The sequence below is a fragment of the Hippopotamus amphibius genome, chromosome 6 (assembly GCF_030028045.1).
Source record: "Hippopotamus amphibius kiboko isolate mHipAmp2 chromosome 6, mHipAmp2.hap2, whole genome shotgun sequence".
In the NCBI taxonomy this organism is placed as follows: domain Eukaryota; kingdom Metazoa; phylum Chordata; class Mammalia; order Artiodactyla; family Hippopotamidae; genus Hippopotamus; species Hippopotamus amphibius.
Window position 1 is genome coordinate 116,628,102 of NC_080191.1, and position 24,117 is coordinate 116,652,218.

The 24,117-nt window shown below is 36.0% G+C and overlaps 1 protein-coding gene across 5 annotated transcripts in view; it reads left to right on the top strand.

The window, feature by feature from the left end:
* Window positions 1-24,117, top strand: part of PPP2R3A (protein phosphatase 2 regulatory subunit B''alpha) — a 183,615-nt gene that overhangs the window by 99,388 nt on the left and 60,110 nt on the right. For all 5 annotated transcript variants that reach the window (XM_057738035.1, XM_057738039.1, XM_057738036.1 and 2 more), the window contains 2 exons: window positions 15,964-16,038; window positions 23,957-24,043. In XM_057738035.1, coding sequence (XP_057594018.1) covers window positions 15,964-16,038; window positions 23,957-24,043 — 162 coding nt within the window. The remainder of the gene's footprint in view (window positions 1-15,963; window positions 16,039-23,956; window positions 24,044-24,117) is intronic.

Below are 24,117 nucleotides of genomic sequence, written 5' to 3' on the forward strand. Positions count from 1 at the left end.
TCATTCGAACAGTCAAGATCATTAGACGGAAAGGAAGTCTGAAAAACTGTCTTAGCCAAAAGGAGCCTAAGGAGGCACAACAGCTAGAGAGATCCAAGAGAGATCCTAGAACAGAAAAAAAGACATCAGGTAACAACTAAGGAAATAGGAATTAAGTATGGCTTCAAATAATAGTAATAATGTTATCAATATTGACTTGTTAATTATAGCAAATACTAATGTAAGATGTTAATAATTAGGGCCGTGGGTACAGATATATGGCAACTTTATACTATCTTCTCAATTTTTCTGTAACTGTTCTTAAAAAATCATTTTTAAAAAATAACTACTATATTCAGAGAAATTATATAAAACAACAATAGATGCTGACACAAGAAAGAGCTATTCAGATTTTAAAATATAGGTGCCAAAATTTAAAATTTCAACATAAGGCCTGAAAACTAAAGTTAAGGATATTTCTCTCAAACACAAACTCACACATGGAGGAGAGAGAGAGACAGAAGAGAAGACATAAAGGACCAATTCAAGAATTTAAACATCTAACTAACTGGAATCTAAGGAAGAAAGAAGGAGGAAAATAGAAAGAAGGAAATCATCAAAGAAACAATACAGGATGGGGAGAATTGGAAAGACTGTAGTGATAGGATGGGTCCAAAGAGCAGGAACCCAGTGGGATTCCTGTTTCGTTTCTTGGGGAAACACAGCGTGCCTGTGTAACCATCATCTGATCAAAAACAGGATGTGACCCTCCCACCCCAGCCTCTCATGTTCCCTCTAGTCACTGCCCACATAACCAGAATATACAGAATATAAGTCTTCTGGTTGAAAGGAGTCTCTGAGTGCCAAACACATTGAATAGTAAAAGATATACATAAACAAGTCCTCTTGAAATTTTGTAAAACCACTGAAATCCTCCAGAAAGAAAAACCAGGTCACCCTAATAGGAATAAGAATTGGGGTGGTATTAGATCCTCATTGGCAGCTCTGGGGAAATAGATTTGAACTCAGATTTCTATATCCTGTCAGTCTATCAATAGGATATAAGGTTAGAATAAAGACCTTTAAAAACTCAGAAAGTTTATCTCCTGTTTTCTTAGAGAGTTACTTGAATATATTCTACAGCAAATTAAGTAAACCGAAAAGGAGAAATACATGAGATCCAGGAAACAATGGACGCGATCCAGAGAAGCAGTGAAATAAAGTCCCAGGTTTGCAACTGAAGAGCAGCCAGTCCAGAATAGAGAAGGTGGAGGATTTCTCTGGGAAGGGAGGTAGAAGGAGATAGTTGTTATATATGAGAACAGGGGAACTGGAGAGTATGATGAAGATGCAGCTTTGTGTGTCAACAAGCTAAAGGAAAGTGATTAGAAACTCCAAGAAAAATGAAAAAATTGTGTAAAACAGTCATGTATAAACATGAAGCAAACTGAAATATGACATGATTATAAACAACTAATGAAAGGTAAGAAAAGGAAGTTCATCTAACCTCAATGCCTGGAACATTCTCCATTGAATGCCCCAAGGGACATGATATTGGGCCAATAAGAAATGAAATGCATTCCTTGTATACTGCTTAACCTAGCATTCAACAGTATTTATATAGTCAAAATGTCATAAAATATTTTAACACCTAAAGTCACCCTATGGATGATCTGTACAAAATTTTAATGTGGTTGCAGAACAGTATTTAAACAAGCTGAACAATGTGAAAGTCAAAATACCAACAAAATGTGAAGGAAAAAGGAGGGAGAAGAGAAAATAAGGGTAGGAGTGCTATTATCATCATCCTATGTAAAAGGAAATTAAGATGAATGCGATGAAAATTAAATGTATAAATAGATTATTTGAAGTTTACAAAGATAACCAATACAAGAACTAAAAATCATAACCTCAAATATTGGGTAAGGGAAGTAAAGTGGGACAGTTTAAATGAGCTAAATCCTCATCTTCCCTAGCAAAGAATAATAGATATTGTCTAAAGTTGATAGAGCTATAAAGAAAAGTAATTGTAACATAGTATTTACTTATACTTAAATAATAAATTTTATGTTTATAGAGGTAAGCAGCAAAAGAAATAAAAATATAAATGATTCAAAAGAAGTGAGGCTAAAGGTACATGAATGGGGTAGGTTAGCAGAATGGTTCTTTCCATCATAAGTTCTTATATACTCCTTGACTTTATACTGTGTATATATAATTTTTTTATTTTTATTATGGAGAATTTTGAGCATATACAAATGCAGACAGAGTGATCCACTGAACCCCCAGGTACCCATCACCCACCCCCAATAATGATTAGAAACTAAAAGATGGAGAACTTAAGAAACAGTGGCAATTTTAGTAAATTGAAATCTTGGTATGGGGAAAACATTAACAGAATAGACCAACAATTAATTCATTTCACCCAGAAAAAGGAGAAAGCACTAATATACAAAATAAGAAATAACAAGGGAGAACAGAAAAAAAATTTTTTTAATCATAAAAGAGTACTTTGCAGGCCCAAAATTGATTTGGAAATAAATTTGAAAACCTAGCTGAAATGGATAATTTCCTAGGAAAACACATCTGACCAAAATTGACCCCATTTTATTTAGAAAGCTTAACAAAATAACTTCCTTAGAAGAAGTAGAGATCTTTATTAAGGAACTACCCCACAAAAAACACCAGGCCCAAGTAGTTTCACAGGGGAATTCTACAAAACTCTCAAAGACCAGATAGTCCTAATACTCAATAAATTATTCCAGAGAATTGAAAAGGCAGGAAAACTCCACAGCTCCGTTTATGAAATAAATATAACACTGATACATAAACCCGGTAAAGAAAGTACAAAAAAGAAAACTGCAAATAAATATAATTCATGATTAAGGATAAAAAGTAATAAAATATTAACAAGCAGATGCACACAACCTGGTGGTATTTATTCCAGAAAGTCAAGATCGGTTCAGCAATTAGGCTCTTTATTAATATCATATATTGTATCTAAGAAAAAATCATGATTGTCTCATTAGATGCTGAAATAACTTTGGACAGAATTTAACACCCGTTCATTTAAAAATGCTCAAGAAAGTAGGTATTTGACATACTTTCTTAACATGATTATAATATGTATACCTAGTGCTAAAACCAGTATGTTATTTAATAGGAGAACATTAGAGGCATTTCCATTAAGATCAGAAACAGGGCAGGGATGCCACTATCTCCACTACTGTTCAGTACTCTGTTATGTACTAGAGTAATTATATAGTGCAAGAGAAAACAATTAAAGGCATAAGAATGATTGAAGAAGTAAAGTATCTATTCATAGGTGACGTGACAGTAAACTTGGAAACCCAAGAGAATCAGTGATAAAACTCAAACAATAAAAGATTTCAGTAAAATAGTAGGAAATAAAATTAACATACAAAATCAACAGATTTTCCATTTCTGACCAAAATGGAGTACCTGGGACTGCATTTGCCTTCCCACCTGAAACAACAAAAAACATCAGGCAAGAAATATCAAATAATGGTTTTCAAGGTACCAGACATCTGTCAACACAAGATAGTGATTCCTGAGAAATAGTAAAAAAAAAAAAAAGGTGCGGTTTATAATTGCCTTGAGAGGGTTTCCAAGCCACAGTGTGTTGATGGGGAGCCTAGGCAGAGTTCAACAAACTCCCTGAGCTTATGAGACAGAGCCAAGAATCTAGAAGGACCAAAGTAACTAAAATTCTCAGGACAGAGTACCAAAGAGGAAAGAAATGCACAGAGAGAAAACTCCAGAGATATTCAGAACTCCCCCATGAGTATTCAGCAGAATACTGATCAGCAGGTATATGTGAGGAAAGTAACCAAAGCTGAAGAGAAAGAGCTACCCAAAATTAGAGGGAACAGTACCTGTGGGTCACATAGGGCCAAGAATAATATCTGTCCCTACCAGCCAGACTGGGAAACCTCATAATACATGGCACTTTGGGTAGAGCAGTCATAGGAGTCTTGCCTCAGTAGTGGGGAATAATTAGCCCTAAATTAGATAGCACTGGGTCCTGTCTAACAGATCTGAAAAGCAAGACCTATAAGGATGAAAGTTTTTTCAAAGTAACTTAACAGCATCCCAGAACGTAAAATATTTATTCTATTCAGAACTTGAGAATGTAAGAATATAAAAATATCCAGACTCAAAAAGGTAAAAAATTCACAATGGCTGGCGTCATCAAGCATGCAAAGAAACAGAAGAATACAATTGATGATTAGGAGAAAAATCAATCAATTGAAACTGACTCAGAACCTGACACAGTTGTTAAAATTAAAAGACAAGTATATTAAAACAGATATCAAAACCGAATACTTTCTTTTTAATCCCATAGTTCAGTGTGGTGAAATGGAGAGAGCATTGTATCCTAATCAAGAGACCTGATTTTTTTTTTTTGTAATTTATTGGCTGTGTTGGGTCTTCGTTGCTGCACGTGGGCTTTCTCTAGTTGAGGCGAGCGGGGGCTACTCTTCATTGTGGTGCGTGGGCTCCTCATTGCCATGGCTTCTCTTGTTGTGGAGCACAGGCTCTAGGCTCATGGGCTTCGGTAGTTGCAGCACACAGGCTCTAAAGCGCAGGCTCAATAGTTGTGGTGCACGGGCTTAGTTGCTCCACGGCATGTGGGATCTTCCTGGAGCAGGGATTGAACCCATGTCCCCTGCATTAGCAGGCAGATTCTCAACCACTGCACCACCTAGGAAGCCCCAAGTACTTTTTTAAAAACCTAAATTTAACTTGTAGAGATGAAAACTAAGGTGTCTGGGATGAAAAATGTACCAGGTTAGATTAACAGCAGATTAAATATTACAAATTCAATGACTAGTGAACTTGAAAACGTAGAATAGAAACCATCCAAAGTGAGTCACAGAGACATAAAAAAAGAATATAAGAAAAATGAAAAGAGCATCAGTGAGCTATGGGACCTAACTTCAAGCAACTTAACATACTTATAAATGGAAGAGAGGATGTTGTAAAATAAAGAATTTGTCAGGTCTTAGTCCCAGGTTCCTAGGACAGAGCTTCTAAAGCCTTGAAATTTCCCAAATGATGGGTGTCTTTGTTTTTCATGGTGGATTCTGGGACTGTGCCTGAGTTTATACTAATGAGGTAACTCATCATGGGCTCCTGTATAGTTCCATGATGAGGGCTTGCCATGCCAGAAAGGCCAACCATGTGATTAGAGGTTGAGGCTTTCAGCCAGGTGACATCAGCCTGACCTCCAAAGAGGGAGGGAGCCTGGAGACTGAATTCAGTCATGTGGCCAGTGATTCAGTCAATCATGTCTACATAATGAAACCCAGTTAAAAACTCTGGACACTGACACACAATTGAGCTCCCCCTGGTTAATGAAACACAGTGATGTGCTGGGAGGGTGACATGTCTTGAAGACACAGAAGCTCATTTTGGACCTTCCCAGACCTTACCCTCTTATTTGGCTGGTCCTGGTTTTTATCCTTTATAATAGAATAGTAATCATAATATAGTAGTCCTCAGTTCTGTGAGTCATTTGGGCAAGTTGTTCAACCTCAAAGGATAATGGAAACCCCCATATTTATAGCCAGGTAGTTAGAAGTATGGGTGACCTGGGAACCCCAGAGTTATGGCTGGTGTCTGAAGTGAAAGGAGTCTTGTGGAGGACTATACCCTTAACCTGTGAAATCTATGCTAACTCTGGATAGTTAGTGCTGAAATTGCATTGCAGGGGGACAGAAAATTACTTGAAGAGATAATGGCCAGAATTTTCTGTACTTGATAAAAACTATAAACCCACAAAACTAAGATGCTCGGTAAGCCCAAAGCACAAGAAACACAAACAAAACTATACTAGGGCACATCATAATAAAGTGGCTCAAAACCAATAATAAAAAGAAAGTTTGAAAAGTAGCCAGAAAAAAGTCACATTTCGTAAAGTGGAACAAATATAAAGATGACAGCGGATTTCGTGTTGGAAAACTCCAAGCCAGAAGACAGAGGAGCAACATCTTTAAAGTACTGAAAGAAAAGAACTGTCAACCTTGAATGCTATATCCAATGAAAATATCTTTCAAAAATGAAGGTGAATGAAAGATTTTTTGGGACATAGAAAAGCTCAAGGAATTCATCACCAGCAGAATTGCACTACAAGAGATGTGTTTTGTGTTTGTTTTTTATTTGTTTGTTTGTTTTAAAAGTTGTTTAGGCAAGGAAGAAAATAATACCAGATGGAAATACAAATCTACACAAAGAAATGAGCTCCAGAAGTGGTAACTACATGTATGTGATTTTTTATTATTCATGTCTTTTTAGAAGAAAATTAACTCTTTAAATGAAACTATCAACAATGCATAATGGTGTTTCTAACATATGTTTAAGTGCAGTTTGACAACAATAGCATAAAGACTGGGAGAAGAGAAATGGAAATATATTGTTATGATTTGCACATAATCCATGAAGTTGTATAACATCTCTTGAAAGTAGATTGTAATAAGTACAGATGTATGCTGTAACCTCTGATGCATCTCTAAAATAACAGAGTTATAGCCAGGAAGCCAAAAAAGGAAATAAAATGAATCATAAAGAACACTCAGTTAACACAAAATGTGGCAGAAAAGGAAGAAAAGGAACAAAGAATGGATGGGATAAATAGCAAGATGATAGAATTAAACCTAACCATATCAATACTCACATTGCATATAAGTGGTGTGAATAACCCCCAAAGGCAAAGATTAGGACAAAAAACCAAGACCCAAATATAATATGTTGCCTGAAAGAAATATAAAGACACAAATAGGTCAAAAGTAAAAGGAGAGAAAAATATATACCATGCGAACACTAATCAAAAGAAAGCTCCTACAGAAATGCAAATCAAAACTACAGTGAGGTATCGCCTCACACCAGTCAGAATGGCTGTTATCAAAAAGTCTACAAATAACAAATGCCTGAGAGGGTGTGGAGAAAAGGGAACCCTCCTACACTGTTGGTGGGAATGTAGATTGGTGCAGCCATGGTGGAACACAGTATAGAAGTTCCTTAAAAAACTAAAAATAGAGCTACCATGTGATTCAGCAATCCCACACCTAGGCACATATCCAGAAAAGATGAAAACTCTAACTTGAAAAGATACATGCACCCCAATGTTCATAGCAGCACCATTTACAATAGCCAAGACATGGAAGCAACCTAAATGTCCGTTGACAGATGAATGGATAAAGAAGATGTATATAATGGAATATTACTCAGCCATAAAAAAGAGTGAAATAATGCCATTTGCAGCAACATAGATGGACCTTGAGACTATTATACTAAATGAAGTAAATCAAAGACAAATATCATATGCTATCACTTATATATGGAATCTAAAAACATGGTACAAATGAAGTTATTTACAAAACAGAAACAGATTCACAGACATAGAAAACAAACTTATGGTTACCAGAGAGGGATGGGGGGATAAATTAGGAGCTCAGGATTAACAGATACACACTACTATATATAAAATACATATACAACAAGGACCTACTATATAGCACAGGGGACTATATTCAGTATCTTGTAATAACCTGTAATGCAAAAGAAACTGAAAAAGAATATATATTATATATGTGTAAAATAAGTAACAGGGATATACTGTATAGCACAGAGGATTATAGCCATTATCTTGTAATAACCTATAGTGGAGTATAATCTGCAAAAATACTGAATCAATATGCTGTATACTTGAAAATAGCATATCGTAAATCAACTATACTTCAATAAAAAAAATTTTTAAAAATAACTGATTCAAATTGGTAAAATAAATGTCTGTATTCCAAAAGATAAATTAGTAAAAGACAGGACCATAAGGGAAATACAGTTAGTAGACAAACAGTGGGAAAATGTTAATTCTCACTAGAAATCAAAGATATGTAAATGAAAGCAGTCCGAGGGTGACAATTTACACATTCTAAAAGTACCCCCGAAAAGTTGAATGCTAATATCCAATGATGGTGAAGTTGCCCAAAAATTGACTCATACATTCATTATAGCCATATTGTTCCCACTCTTTAGCCAGAAATATTACCACTAAGAACTTAAGAAAGAAATAATTTGGAAATGGAAATCCCACGGCTGAGCCCTTTGGCACCTTCACGTTTCCATCCACATACATTGTTTGGAGGATCTACCTATATACCCAGCCCTCTCTCCTCGTGAATCTCCAGGAAGAAAGCAGACCCCAGCAGAGATTGTCCTGGGAGAGGGGTTTGGGGATTTTGAAGACACTTCAAGAGCTCTGAACTCAGTCAAAAGGGGCCATGAAGACAAGAAGGGGCAGAGAGACCCCTAAAGCAAGCTTCATCGTAATATTAATCCCTTACATTGTTAATAACCAAATGTCCCAGGCTTTATCTGCTAAGGAGTAAGGATGAAGTCCCCATCAATTCCCTCATTGCAGTAGCCCTCAGCTCTCCTGCAGGCCACCAGATCTCAGCTGCCCTTGACCCATGCCTCCAAAGTCTGTGGGAATTATTTTTGTGAGGTAAGCCTATTCATATTTTGACTTCCTCACTGAAGCCCACGTAGGGAAGCAAAGTTTGCCGCCCTGAAATGTCTCTTTGGCATGTAGATTGTTTCAAACTGAAAACAAAGCCCAAAAGACTCAGGAAAAAACTTCAACCTTCTCCCTAACTGCCTAAAGAAGTTAGACAGAGGGCCTCTTCCCAGAGCAGAGCTATCAGCAGAGATCTCTGCAAAGAATATGGGCTAAGTATGGTGGGGGAAACTGGGCAGGGCCTAGAGATCCGAGTCCACTCTGTGTCCTGTTGTCTCTGTTTGGCCCGGCAGACATTTGTTTAACAAACATTTGCTTTTCCATCTTCATGTGAATTGCCTTCCTTCTCTTTAAAGTCCCAAACCACTACCCCCAACATCCTCTTGTGTCTTTAGCTGAAGATGGTATTTAAGGTAAGGGTTTTGGCCATTTTCACTAGTTACTCAGTTTTCCTGGGTCTCTCCCACGTACACATATTATTTAAACTTTTGTTTCATTTTTCCCCTGTTTAAAAAAAAAAAAGGTCTTACAAATAAATGGAAAGACATGCCATGTTCATGTATTGAAAGACTTGCTGTTTTTAAATGCCCATACTAGCCAAAGCAATCTATAGATCAGTGCAATCTCTGTCAAAATCCCAGTGGCCCCATTCACTGGCAACTACCATTTCTGTTCTCTGCTTCTATGAGTTTGACTATTTTTTTTTTTCCATTAGAGGGCAGTGTTTCATGAATTTGACTATTTTAGATACCTCATATAAGTGGAATCATGGATATTTTGTTCAATGGGTGTAAAGTTTCAGTTATGCAAGACAAATAAGTGCTAGAGATCTGCTGTACAACATAGTACCTATCATTAACAATACTGTATTGTGCACTTAAAATTTTGTTAGAAGGTAGATCTCATGTTAAGTATTCTTACCAAAAAACAAACAAAAGAAACAAAAAAAGAAGCAGCACGGGGAAAGTGTTGGAGATGATGGATATGTCTATTACCTTGATTGTAGTGATGGTTTCCTAGGTGTATGCATATGTCCAAATTCATCAAATTGGGTATATTAAATACATGCAGTTTTTGTATATCAGTTATACCACAATAAAGTTGTTATTGCAGAAATAGAAAAACAATTCTAAAATTCATATGGAATTTTAAAGACTTGGAATAGCCAAAACAATCCTAAGAAAGGAGAAAAAAGCTAGAAGCCTCACACTTTATGACTTCAAAACATATTATAAAGACACAGAAATCAAAACAGGATGGTACTGGCATAAACACAGACATATAGACCAATGAAACAGAATAGAGAACCCAGAAATAAATTCTTGCTTATATGGTCAAATGATCTTCAATATGGGTGCGAAGAATAATAGTGGGGAAAGGATAGTCTCCAACAAATGGTGTTGAGAAAACTGGATATCCACATGCAAAGGAAAGAAGTTAGACCATATCTTACACCATATACAAAAACTAACTCAAAATGGATTAAAGACCTAAAAATAGGACCTGAAACTATAAAACTCCTAGAAGAAAACACAGGGGAAACTTCATGATATTAGATTTGACAGTGATTTTATGGATATGACACCAAAAGCATAGGCAACAAAAGCAAAAACAGGCAAGTGGGATTATATCAAACTTTAAACCTTCACAGCAAAGAAACAGTACAGTGAAAGGCAACCTATAGAATGGAAAATATATTTGCAGACATATCTGATAAGAGGTTACTATCCAGACTATATAAAGAACTCCTGTGACTCAATAACAACAACAGTAAAAAACAAATAACCTGAATTTAAAATGGGCAAAGGACTTGAATAGACATTTCTCCAAAGAAGATAAAACATCTAATAAGCATGTGAAAAGATGTTCAACATCATTAAATAATCAGGGGAATGCAAAGCAAAACCACAATGAGAAAAAAAAAAAAAAAACAACACAAAACCACAATGAGATACTACTTCACACCCATTAGGATAGCTACTTTTTTTTTTTTTTTTAATGTTGGTAAGGGACTTCCCTGGTGGCGCAGTGTTTAAGAATCAGCCTGCCAATGCAGGGACATGAGTTCGATCCCTGGTCCAGGAAGATCCCACATGCTGCAGCGCAGTCAAGCCCATGAGCCACAACTGTTGAGCCTGTGTGCCGCAACTACTGAAGCCCACACGCCTAGAGCCTGTGCTCCACAACAAGAAAAACCACCACAATGAGGAGCCCACCCACCACAATGAAGAGTAGCTCCCACTGCCCACAACTAGGGAAAGCCTGTGTGCAGCAACGAAGACCCAATGCAGTAAATAAATAAATAAATAAAGTTTTGGTAAGGATGTGGATAAATTGAAATACTGGTAGGAATGTAAACTGGTACAGCCACCGTGGAAAATACTATAGAAGTTCCATATGATCAGCAATACTACTCCTGGGTATACATCCAAAAGAATTGAAAACAGAACCTCAAAGAGATATTTGTACACCCATGTTGATAGCATTATTCACAATAGCCAAGAGGTGGAAGTAACGTAAATGTCTATCAGTGAATGAATGGATAAAGAAAATGTGGTATATACTCATACATACAATGGAATATTGTTCAACTTTTTTAAAAAGGGAAATTCTGTCACATGCAGCAACATAGATAAACCTTGAGAACATTATGCTAAGATAAATAAGCCAGTCACAAAAGACATATGCTGTATGACTCCATTTATATGAGGTATCTAAAAGTGGTCGGGGGGCTTCCCTGGTGGCGCAGTGGTTAAGAATCCGCCTGCCAATGCAGGGGACACAGGTTCAATCCCTGCTCCAGGAAGATCCCACATGCCACAGAGCCACTAAGCCCATGTGCCACAACTGCTGAGCCTGCACTCTAGAGCCCGTAAGCCACAACTATTGAGCCCATGTGCCACAACTACTGAAGCCCATGCACCTAGAGCCTGTGCTCCACAACAAGAGAAGCCACCACAATAAGAAGCCTGTGCACTACAACGAAGAGTAGCCCCCACTCTCCACAACTACAGAAAGCCCACATGCAGCAACGCAGACCCAATGCAGCCAATAAATTAAAAAAATAAAATTAAAGTGGTCGGATTCATACAGATAGAAGGAAGAATGGTGGTTGCCAGGGGCTGGAGGGAAGGTGAGGTAAGGACTCATTGTGTGATGAGTGTAGAGTTTCAGTCATCCAGGATTGAGTGGGTGGTAAGTGGGGGGAATCTGGAGATCTGTTCCACAACAATGTGCAGGTGGTTGACAATATTATACTGTACACTTGGAAATTGTTGGGAGGATGAATCTTATGTGTTTTTTTGCCACAAAAAGAAAAGGCTGGGTGGCTATATTAATGTCAAAGTAGTTTTTAGAGAAAATAATATTGCCAGGGAATGATAAAGGAATCAATTTATCAAGAGGATATAACAATTTGAAATGTTTATACACCTAATAACAGACCTTCAAAATGCATTGAAGCAATAATCCGATAGAACTGCAAGGATAAATCCACAATTATAGTTGTCAATTTCTACGTGCTGCTCTCAATAATGAATAGAACAAGTAGAGAAAAAATCAATAAGAGTATAGAACACTTAAACAAGACTATCAACCAACCTAACCTAATTGACATTTGTGTTATACTTCACCCAACAATAGCAGAATACACATTATTTTTTTCTCTGAAATCTTAGTATATTTTATTTTCCCCACATGTTATCTTTTCTACTTTATATTGAAAAACACAAAGGGTAATTCCTAAACATAGGAATCTGAGTAAGAAGGTATGGGTTCAAGCATACCCTTATATAGAATACACATTCCTTTAACATGTACACAGAATATTTACCAAAATAGACCATATTCTGGGCCATAGAACAAATCTCAACAAATTTTAAATATTCAGCTCACAAAATATGTTCTCTTACCATAATGGAATTAAATTAGAAATAATAACAGATCTGTGAAAAATTCCGAAATATTTGATAGCTAAATAACACTTCTAAATAACCTATGGGTCAGAGAAGAAGAAATCAAAAGGAAAATTAGGATGTATTTCAAAATGAATGAAAATGAAAATACAACATCAAAATTTATGGGATTCTGCTAAAGCTGTATTTAATAAGTGAGTATGGCAAGATTACAGATATATGATCAATATATGATACTCAATTTTCTTCCTATATACTAGCAACAAATATTGGAAATTGAAATCTTTTAAATACCATTTATAATACTACCCCAAAATATTAAATACTTAAAGGTAAATCTGACAGTAGATGTGCAACATCTGTGTACTGAAAACAGTAAAACATTGCTGTGAGAAATTAAGATTTATATAAATGGAGAGATTGTCTTCTTTATGGATGGGAAGACAATATTATTAAGATGTCAGTTCTATATTAGATTTGACTCTTAGAAACATGGTAATGTTTTGCATACTATCCCTCTGAGAAATAAATAATGAATTAAAATCAACAAAGACCTGTAGGAAAGAAACCCAAAATAGAATATAAACAGTAACAAATGAACTGAACTGTATTACAAGTGGATAACACAACCACACTGAAGAGGATAAAGGAAGATAAGGAAAGACCTAACCTAAGTAACCTTGGAAACAATATTTTAACTGGCTACTCTAAGACTAAAGACAAAAGTACTGTACACAAATACTGTAGTCTAGTTAGCAAATTACTTTCTCAATGGGGTAAGTGTTGGCATTTCTGTTAAAGTTACAAAGGAAAGGGGGAAGGCAAGAACGAACCTTGCAATATTGAAGTCAGTTATGTGTATGATTACATAGTTTTTAATATATGTAGATAGATATAGAAAGAAATACATGGACTGATATGTATACATATATTCCTAGTTCTGTCTGCTAAGAGGGTACAGTAGCCATGACACCCTAGTAGTAACAAGCACACCTAACCCCCAGATTTGGTTTCTAAATGCCATTCTCCAATAAAAGGAATCAGCGCTGCTTGGAGAAAAGGTTGATTCTAAAGCTGGAGCATGGAAAATATAAGATGAGCCTGGACCACCTTGTGATACCAGAAAATATGGACGTGCTCACAAAAGGATGGGGCATGTCAAGAGGACACAGAAGCCAACCTAATAGAGTTCCCAGTGACCAAAGCTAGCTCAATATGAGCAACAAAATAATATTAGTATTTTGTGATACTATTGATATAATGATATAATGCAATACAATAATAGTATTGGATTATAATCCATAGAATAAAATAAATACCCATGAGTCTGTACTGATATAAAACAAATAATACATGGGAGAGAAAGGACAGCTCTTCCTTACAGAAGAATTTCAGTTAATAAATATAGAGGGAATGAGGGAAAAAACAAGGTAAACACCACCATGTAAATGCCACAGTCAGTTTCCGTCAATGGCAAATAAAATCTGTGGGCAAAAGTTTGCAGAGAAACAGGATATTGGCAAAGTCTTAAAGTATCTCCCCCATGATATTTATCAGTTATTAAGGGAAAATAATAAATTTATGGTGGCAGACCCAGCAGATACCACTTTAATTAAATGTGTTCAAAAATTAACACAATTTGTAAGACATAACATCACATACTCCTTATATGACTGAAAAAGACACAACATCACTTCTGTGGTATACCCAGTAAAAGTATGTAACTTCAATACAATCATCAGAAAATACCAGACAATGCCATATCGAGAGACATTTAGAATAACTGTCTCATTAAAGTGTCAGAATCATGAAATACAAGGAAAGATTGAGAAACTGCCACAGATTGGGAGAGACCAATGAGACACAAGAACTAATGCAGTTAGGATCCTGGAACAGAAAAAAGACATTAGGGGAAAAGCTGGTAAATTTTGAATAAGGTCTGTAGTTTAGTTTACCTCAATGTTCATTTCCTAGTTTTCCTAGTTTTGATAATTGTACTGTTTGTAAGTTGTTACCATTATAGGAAGCTGGTAGAAGGACATGGGAAATCTCTCTGTAATACTTTTGCAATTTCCTGTAAGGCTAAAATTATTTCCAAGTAAATATTTAAAGAAATATTTACTTGGAAATATTTACTCGGTTTTAGACTGTATTGGAAGGTATGAATAGCTAACTGCTCTGAAGAAACAAAGAGAAGAGATATAACTGGTGTCTGTCCATTTATGACTAGCCAATTAATAGATTATATCTATGTTAGCATTGCTATTGCCTCTGGTTATTAAATTAACAGTAATTATCTTCATTAGGTTCTCTAGGCTCATTCAAATTGCTTTTAAAACCTAATTATGGGCCGGAGAGGGTGGGGGGGACTCGAGGGAGGGTGGTGGGGGAGTCAAGGGAGGGAGGGAATACAGGGATATGTGTATAAAAACAGATGATTGAACTTGGTGTACCCCCCAAAAAATAATAAATAAATAAATAAAATTAAAAAAAAAAAAAAAACCTAATTAGAGGGCTTCCCTGGTGGTGCGGTGGTTAAGAAGCCGCCTGCCAATGCAGGGGATACAGGTTCGAGCCCTGGTCTGGGAAGATCTCACATGCCTCGGAGCAACTAAGCCCATGCACCACAACTACTGAACCTACACTCTAGAGCCTGTGAGCCACAACTACTGAGCCCATACGCCACAACTACTGAAGGCCACACGCCTAGAGCCTGTGCCCTGCAACAAGAGAAGCCACTTCAATAAGAAGCCTGCGCGCTTCAATGAAGAGTAGCCCCCGCTCTCTGCAACTACAGAAAGCTCATGCAGCAACGAAGACCCAATGCAGCCAATAAATAAAAAATAAAATAAATAAATTTTAAAAATAAGCCAAAGATCATTTTTTTTAAAAAACCTAATTATAAAATAAAAACAGTGTTTCAAGATTTTAATATTCTAATAGTCTTCCAAGAGAACAAGATATGAGATTTTAAAATAAATAAAATCATAAATTGGAAAACAGATTTGTCAACACAGTTATTTTGATGAATATTAGCTGGTTCACACACCTTAACATAGATTTAAAGCTATTTGGCTATAAGCCTATTTTTTTTCCAAAAATTTCCCATGTCTGTAGTTTAAGAAAGAATTCTTCTGGTTGGCTTGTGTCTGTCATCTTTTCTGTGTAAATTTCACTTAGCAATCCCTACCAAGACCTATGGGATGAATTTCACTGACATGCATGTTAGAATTACAGTACGTACCTATAAAACATTTGATTCACAAATTACCAAATATAGCTAAATTAAAATTTTAACTTTTTATTGATGTATGCTATGCATATTGAAAACCCATAAGTATGCTTGTGAAATATTTGAATTTAATAAAGTACTAATTAAATTTTAACTACATTGTTCAATATTCTGAAACAGCGAGTTTGCTCAACTGGCAAGTATTCCACAAGAGGGAAAAAAATTCTGTAGGTGTCTTGGGGTTTGTTTGGGTTTTTTTTGTATATTTGTTAATTTAGTTTGGTGGTGTTCTTTTTCAGGATGTGGTGGATACACACCCTGGCCTCACGTTCCTGAAAGATGCTCCAGAATTCCACTCCCGCTACATCACTACGGTAGGCTGAGTCCTTTTTTGTCTTAATATAAGTCTATAAGTCTCCTTTTTTTGTCACTATCGAGTATCCAGGCTTTCATATCTTTATGCAAAATGGGCTTTAATGATTATCGTAAGTGGAAGGAAGTAAAATTGAATTAATTATTTATATCTGTTTCCCTTCTTACATGTGTCCAGTGCTTAAGTGGTCTCTTATATACAAAATTTAAGTGATATGCTCATTCTGTTTGGTCTTATGAGGTATACTTTTTGCTGTATCATTAATATTGATACCCAGTTGATCTTTACCATTTGCAAATAATACAAAAAAAAATTTCAACAGCCTCTTCCAAAAAAAAATGTGTCTATAGTACCTCAAAGTTAGAACTAAAATGATAATGAGAAATAGATTGTATGTAATTAGAAAACAAATCATGTAAGAATTTAAAATAGCATGATCACAGTCTCCTGTTTTGTGAGGTGTTCTCGTTCCCTGTTTCTCATGCACGGCCTCATTCAGTCAGTCACAGGCAGGGCACACGTTATGAGTAAGAGTACACAGGCCTGCAGCTCACACTGCAGCCACACCAGGCATTCTCTGCCCTAGCTTCCAGATTATCCTTGGAAGAATTCCACAGATGAACCTCAGGACACACCTCACATTCACAGCCATACCCAGGTGTGAATCAGATCCCCTGGTAAATAGGGCAGTCTCCTCTGAGGGAGACCCTCTCATTCTTAGGGTACTTTTTGTTGGCTGTGGATTTGTTGGGTTCTGTTGAGTTACAGAATACTACGATTCTTTTTCTCCTGTAGGAACTTCATTATTTGCTTTCATGTTGATTTTCTTCTGTCATAAAACTTTATAAGACTTTATTTGAACCATGAGGTGTCACTGTCATCTAAGATTATCTCAGAAGTTATTTTTGCCTATTAATCACAGCACTATAGTAAACTATTTCCACCACAATCACTCTGGCCCAGCTGGTCACCCTCGTTTCTCATGTGGATTCCTTCTAATTGGTCTCCCTGCTTACAGCCTCATTGCCCTACAGTCTAATCTCCACAAAGCAGAGTTATCCTTTGAAAGTGTAAGTCAGATCATGTCACTTCTCTTCTCAAACCCTCCAGTGTTTCCCCATCTCATTCAGAATAAAAGCCAAAGTTCTTGCCAAGATTCTCCATAACCCTCTCCCCCCCCCCCCCGCCCACACACACACACACACTTACACCCTCTACTCTCTACCCCTTGCTCACTCTGCTTCAGCAGTGACCTGCCTCCTCTCTGTTCCTGGAGCAGACCAAACCCACTTCTGCCTCAGGTGCTTTGTTCTTACTCCTTCCTCGGCCTGGAATGCTCTTCCTACAGATTTCCACATGACTCACTCCCTCACTTCATCCAGATGTGTGCTCAGATATTGCCTTCTTAGCGAGACCTTCCCTGATCACTGTCTACCTTCTTTACCCTTCTTCTCCCTCTGTCCCCTCCCTCTACACTTCTATTCCTTTGTTCTGCTTTATTTTCCTTCTTGGCACTCATATCATCTGACATTTAAATTTTTTATTTATTGGCCATCTCCTCTATAATATGAACTCCACAGAGGAGGGACTTTGTCTATATTTAGATATTGCTGTATTCCCAATACCTAGAATAGTGCCTGGCACATAATAGATACACAGTTAAGTATTTATTAAGTGAATAAGTGAAGTTAGTCATGCTTGAGAATTCTATATATAACCCTGGTTTCAATTCCAGTAGGAATTATTGGGTTCTGGTTGCTGACTGTTCTATAAACTCAAGGCATATTAATAGTATGTTACAATCTCAAGGATTAGAAAAGATTTTAGAGATAATCTAGCCACCAACCTTCTACCAACTCAGAAAATGCTGTCTACAGAGGAACCTTTTATTGGAATTTGTTCTTAGAAAAGATATTAAAGGACAGAATTACAAAAGAGATAAATTTTCCTTCTGTACACTTTCTAGTTTGGTATTGATTGAAGTATGATCCCTGGGCCTATGATGGTCTGTGGTCATCTAGCAAGTGTCCCCCAGGAAGTTTTATGACTTCAGAGTGAAAAGCCATGAAACAATTTTCTTCACATATAATTCACATTTTCTGAGAAATGCTAGTATGTTAATCGTTGAACAAAAAAACTACGTAGGTCAGTTAACAGCATACAGTTAATTATTTCTGCTGACATATTTTCATGGCATTTACATTTCTTAAATTTACACTTTGTTAGTATTATGCTCCTTTATCCCCAATTCACAAATATGAATCCACTATAACTGATTCATTTTGCTGTACAGCAGAAACTAACACAACATTGTAAGTCAACTATACTCCAATAAAAAATTTTTTAAAATGAATTCGTTACTCAGAAGTAGTCATTAAAGTGTAAAATACTTGTGAAATAATGATAATGGGGCAACTCAAAACATCATCATAACATAAGTAGTAAATAAGATCCAATTGAGAATGCAGAATGTGAATCTGTATGTACCGAGATAAGTGTACCTACTGTTGTGATAATCTCATACTACCATCCAAAACAGGAAGGTGCAAATAAAAAGCATCACACTGAAAACCTAGAAACAGAATTTTATTGAACTGGTTATCTGTTCTCCCCAGTACCTGTTCTGTTATGAAATTTGGTCAAATATAATGACTTGGAGTCATTGAAAATTTTCCGTTATTCAGAGTACAGTGAATTTTTCTATAAAAAAATATGAAATAAGCTTTTTAGTATGAAATTAATTAATTTTGTTGCTAAAGGCATAGAAGTAACCAAATCAGAGAAGTCATTCTCTATGCTAATCACAGCAAAGACAAATAACAGTATTTCCAAGAAACTTACAAAGATCAGCCTCAGAATTAATGACAAATATCTCAAAAAGGGCAAAATTAATTTATCACGTGACCCTCTTGAATGTTATATAATCTCAGCGGCATACAGTAGAGGACAATTACTATATTTTGTTTGCATGATAGAGTTATTCAGTTATTTCACTTTACAGTTGGAAGAAACTACTGACACAGCATATGACTCAAGTATTAGCTTATGTGTGGCACATATATGATGAAGAAAAGTTGGGCAACTTTTGTTTTCCATCTATCACTGAAAACCTGTGCTACAGGAAAAGACTTTTTATTTGTTCAGTTAATTACTTTGTCAGCTGTTTTAGACTGGAAAGACAGAATACTAACTTATAGCAAAAAAGGACATCACTACCTAAACAAGAGGTTATACCCAAAGTCACTCCATGTTCTCCTTTATTTCCAGATAAGTGTTGGCAATTGAGAAATAAACCTCTTGATACTAAATGAAAATGAGAATTGGAAATATCAGCAAATTATAGCCCTTGAGTTTGCAGGTTTGCATACCATGCAAAGAAATTGCCAGTGAATAAGACTCTGCTTATCCTTACTGGCATATGCTGACTTTTGAGGAAAGAGGTACTTTAAAATAAGTGATAAGATTGAAAATACTTTTTTGTGATATTGGTGCTGGCAGTAAAGACATTTCTGTGGCTTGCTCAAATGGTGTCTTAGTGATGTATTCAGTGTCTTGATTGGCCTGAATCTATCACTCCAGGCTGAAATGTCAGGATTTTCATTGTTGAGGACAAGGCAGCGATTTTCCTAAACTAGTGGAGACTGCTCATCACCAACAGCTTAACTCTTTCCCCTTGAGAACATTTCCTCTTGACAGAGAAAGAAATCATTTTTATTAGTTTTTTTTAAATCCAAGTTCTGCAAAAGAGCGTGAAGAAATGTTTTTCAGAGCCATGTTAACTAGAGTGGACCAGGAACCTGTTTACCACCACCACCACCACCCCCCACCAGCCTAATAAAAGAGCCATGCTTCAACGCTGAGTTGTTCATCTGCATTCAAGTCACCTACAAAGAGCAATCTCCCTGTAATTTCTGTGTCTGCGTTTGATCTGCTTATCAAAAACTCCAACAGAGCCACCAAACACATACTTCCATTCCTGGTACCCTAAAATTGTGAATTAGAGGTTTCCAATTCAATAGATATAAAGAAAAAGAAAGGAAACTGACATGATTCGGTTTGTCTATCAAGTTGACTAGAGATCCCTTGGTGAAAAATTATCAAATTTCATTTCTCTCACAGGTAGTAAACAGTTATTCTTACTAATTTTTATATTTTGTTTGATATTTTTTAATTTTTGATTAATTTTTTATTTTTTTTTTTATTTTTTTGGGGGTACACCAGGTTCAATCATCTGTTTAATTTCTTTTTTAAAAACCTAAAACTGGTAGACCAAAAGTTAGGGTGAAAAAAAAACAACTGTAATTAAAATAGAACCAGCAGCTACACGCTCTCACCACTAGATGGTGCCCTACCTCGATAAGCTAAAATGCTGCATCAGTAGTGTGGAAACCAATAAATGTGCTGATGTAGTGGGGCCACTGAATAAGGAGATTTCGGCTATGGAAAAATGGAATACAGGTACATTTTTTTACAGTATGAAACAAGTAGGTTAGCAGAGGCTAAAAATAGGAAATTATTTAATATTCAAAATGTTTATGAGTTTTAAAAATTCTGTCAAAAAAAACAAAAGATGAAGAAAGGATAAAATAAGCAAAAATAAATGCATATTAAAGTTTTATAATTTTGAGCATAACACAGTATCTCCATAAGTAATATAAAATATTTGAGGAATATATAAATATAAAATTTAGATAGGAAACTTAGACTTTAAGATAAATTTATATTCAGAATCAAGAAATAAGGACAAAACCTAATAATGTGCAACAAAGAGAAGTTTGGTGTAATAATATGTATTGAAATTGACTTTAACTTGAGAGAGGGGACATGGAACTATGATAAAATATATTCTTAATTTTTATTTTCATATATATCATTTCTGACCTAAAATCCTCCATCTTTTTTATAGGGACTTTTGTGAAGCAAGTGCTAAAAATACAGTGTTGAGTAAAACACATTCTCTGCCCTGAAGCACCTCCCTCAGAGTCTGAGTGACTGGGGCCAGTAGAGAAATTATAGACACCAGCTAGTCCCAGCTCCCACCTAACACGGGAATCCTGTGAGCTTCTGCTTAAATAATAGTGGTGAGAAGAAACCTCCCTACTTCATACAACCCATTGCTTCATAAGGCTAATTTTAGGAAACTCTTATTTACAATGAAGCATTTCTAATCAGTAAGGGCATTTCTATCTAGTAGTTCCAATAGTTCCAGTTCTAGTTCTACCGTCTGATGCAATACAAAACAAATCAACAACTTCTTCCACCTGATAGCCGTTCAGATCATGGTCACATCTACACTCTATAGCCTTATTTTTTCTCAAAGTAAACACAACTACATTAGTAGTATCTTTCACAATAATTTTGTATACAGTTCCCTGTTTTATATTTTCTATATATCTTATATGCAATCTATCTATAAATCATAGCCAACAACACTGATTTATGTAAAATATTAATTGGAGAACTTTCCTAGGTTAGCATCCATCTGCAGTTCAAAACTCTGAATAGTTATTCAATTAGCTATGAATCCAACCCATGTCTCTATCACAAATATAACATGGAAGTCTTTGTTACTTAGCTTTCCCACCTCATTAATTTATCAAGCAGTTTTCCAAAGAAGACATACAGATGGCCAACAGGTACATGAAAAGATGTTCAACATTACTATCATCAGGGAAATTCAAATCAAAACTAAAGTGGGATATCACCTCATACTTGTTAGAATGGCTATCATCAAAAAGATGAGAAATAACAAGGATGTGGAGAAAAGGGAACCTATGTGCATTGTTGGTGGGGATGTAAATTGGTGCAGCCAATGAAGGTTCCTCAAAAAAATTAAAATAGAACTACTGTATGATCTAGTTATTCTGCTTCTGCTTCCAAAGGAAATGGAAACACTAACTTGCCAAGGTACATGCACACCTGTCTTCACTGCTTCGTTATTTACAATAGCCAATATATGGAAACAATCTAAGTGTTCATCAACAGATGAATGGATAAAGATGATGTGGAATACAATGGAATATTATTCGGCCATAAAAAAAGAGTGAAATTTTGCCATCTGCAACACCATAGATGGACCTTAAGGGCATTATGCTAAGTGAAATAAGTCAGAGCAAGACAAATACTGTTTGAAATAAATCTTAAAAAAAAAAAAAAGCTCATAAACACAGAACAGATTGGGGGTTGCCAGAGGTGGAGGGTGGGGAGAGGGCAAAATGGATGAAGGGAATCAGAAGGTATAAACTTCCAGTTGTAAAATAAATTAGTCATGGAGATGTAATGTACAGCATGGTGACTCTAGCTCATAATACTGTACTGCATATTTGAAAGTTATTAAGAAAGTAAGTCTTAAATGTTCTTATCACAAGAAAAACAAATCCTGTAACTGTGGAAATAGATGTTAACTAGACTTATTGTGGTTTCTATTTCACAATATATACAAATATCAAATCATTATGTTGTACACCTAAAGCTAATATATGTTAATTATACCTAATTTTTAAAAATTATCATGCAGTTATTGACCACCTGATAATATAGGCAAAGCAACAAATTAGGCACTGGGATGCAACTGAATAAAGACCAGGTTCCTTAGTATTTGGAGGTAATGACAATCAGGTGTACCTGTGTTTAGGCTATAACCACAGGATGACTGAAGGAGACTCAGGTGACACCAGGAGCACAGACGACAGCTCAAAGTCCCTGTGCTGGGGCTTCCTATGGAGTTGGTAATTGAGCTAGACTCTGAAGGACCAGGGGGAGTTAGCATTGGTAGCAGAGATGGGGTGAGAAATACTGGACAGCAGAAGTCTGCACCTTTATCCTTAGGCTAGTTTTTCCCTATTTTTGGCAATCACTCTCTTTGGTAAAGAATTCAGAAATGGAATAGTAGTTTAGTTCCTCATTCGGCCTACTCTTAGGATAGATGTCCAAATGTCTTCCCTTTATTGTTCTTCTTGCCCTAAAATAAAATAGCCAAAAAAAAAGGGTGGATCTAACCTCTTCTATGATAAAAAACCACCAAGGATACAGGATTTCCATATCATTAATCAAAATGAAAGCCAAAGTACCAAAAAAGCTGCTTAATTGCTCTCCTCACCCTTGCTTCCTTTCGGAGAAGGAAAAAAAAAAAACCTAGTAGGTCAAGGGCAAATTAAATGGATAGGAATAACCCCAGGTAAAATTGTTCAGAATGCACTGTGGCCTCCTACCTCCAGGATTGCAGCCTTTCTTCCTTCTCCAGTCCTCCTCTATACCACAGCACATACATCCTCAATTTCAGACACATTTGCTACCCATCCTCCTCCTCTCCCATCTTGTCCAGGATCTTCTCCAGAGTTTCACCTTTGTTAAACTTATTAAAACACTTTTACTTTGCTAGTAAAAAAATTGTTCATGCCCAAATAATGACTTGGGATATAAACTATCCTAGATGTATCTGAGTTTCCTGAGAGAATCTGAAAGTCTTCAAAACTCCAATGGATAAGGCTAAAAGAACCAGAATAATGCCCTCTTGAATCAAACCATGTTGGCAGGCATTCTTCTGACCCAGTAATTGTTAAGCCACCCCAGTGTATATTTTCCACCTCATGTGCCTTCCAAAAACATCTAGCCCTAATGAGCACTATGTGAATCAGGCAACTCTATGTAAGATGAGAGGTAAAAATGAAAGTGACATGTAGGCACCTGGGAAATGTAGACTTGTGAGCAAAGAATTTTTTTATTCTTAGAATTATAAGGGCAGATGCAAACTATATGGATGTAGACTTTTTTAATATAGTATTGTTACTAGAAATGACACGATATAATCAAAAACCAAAAACTTAGCTTGGTTCAAAGAATATTCGTAAGATGGCCTTTGATAAAGTAATAGATATCTTTAATGTTTTTATTTGGTTTTGTTTTCCTTTTGGAATCAGGTTATTCAGAGAATATTCTACACAGTCAACAGATCTTGGAGTGGAAAAATTACTGCAACAGAGATAAGAAAAAGCAACTTTTTGCAAGTATGCCTCTCATTGAAATTCATATATAAGGAGCAATTTAAGTAATAATCTTACTTCATTTAACAAATATTTGA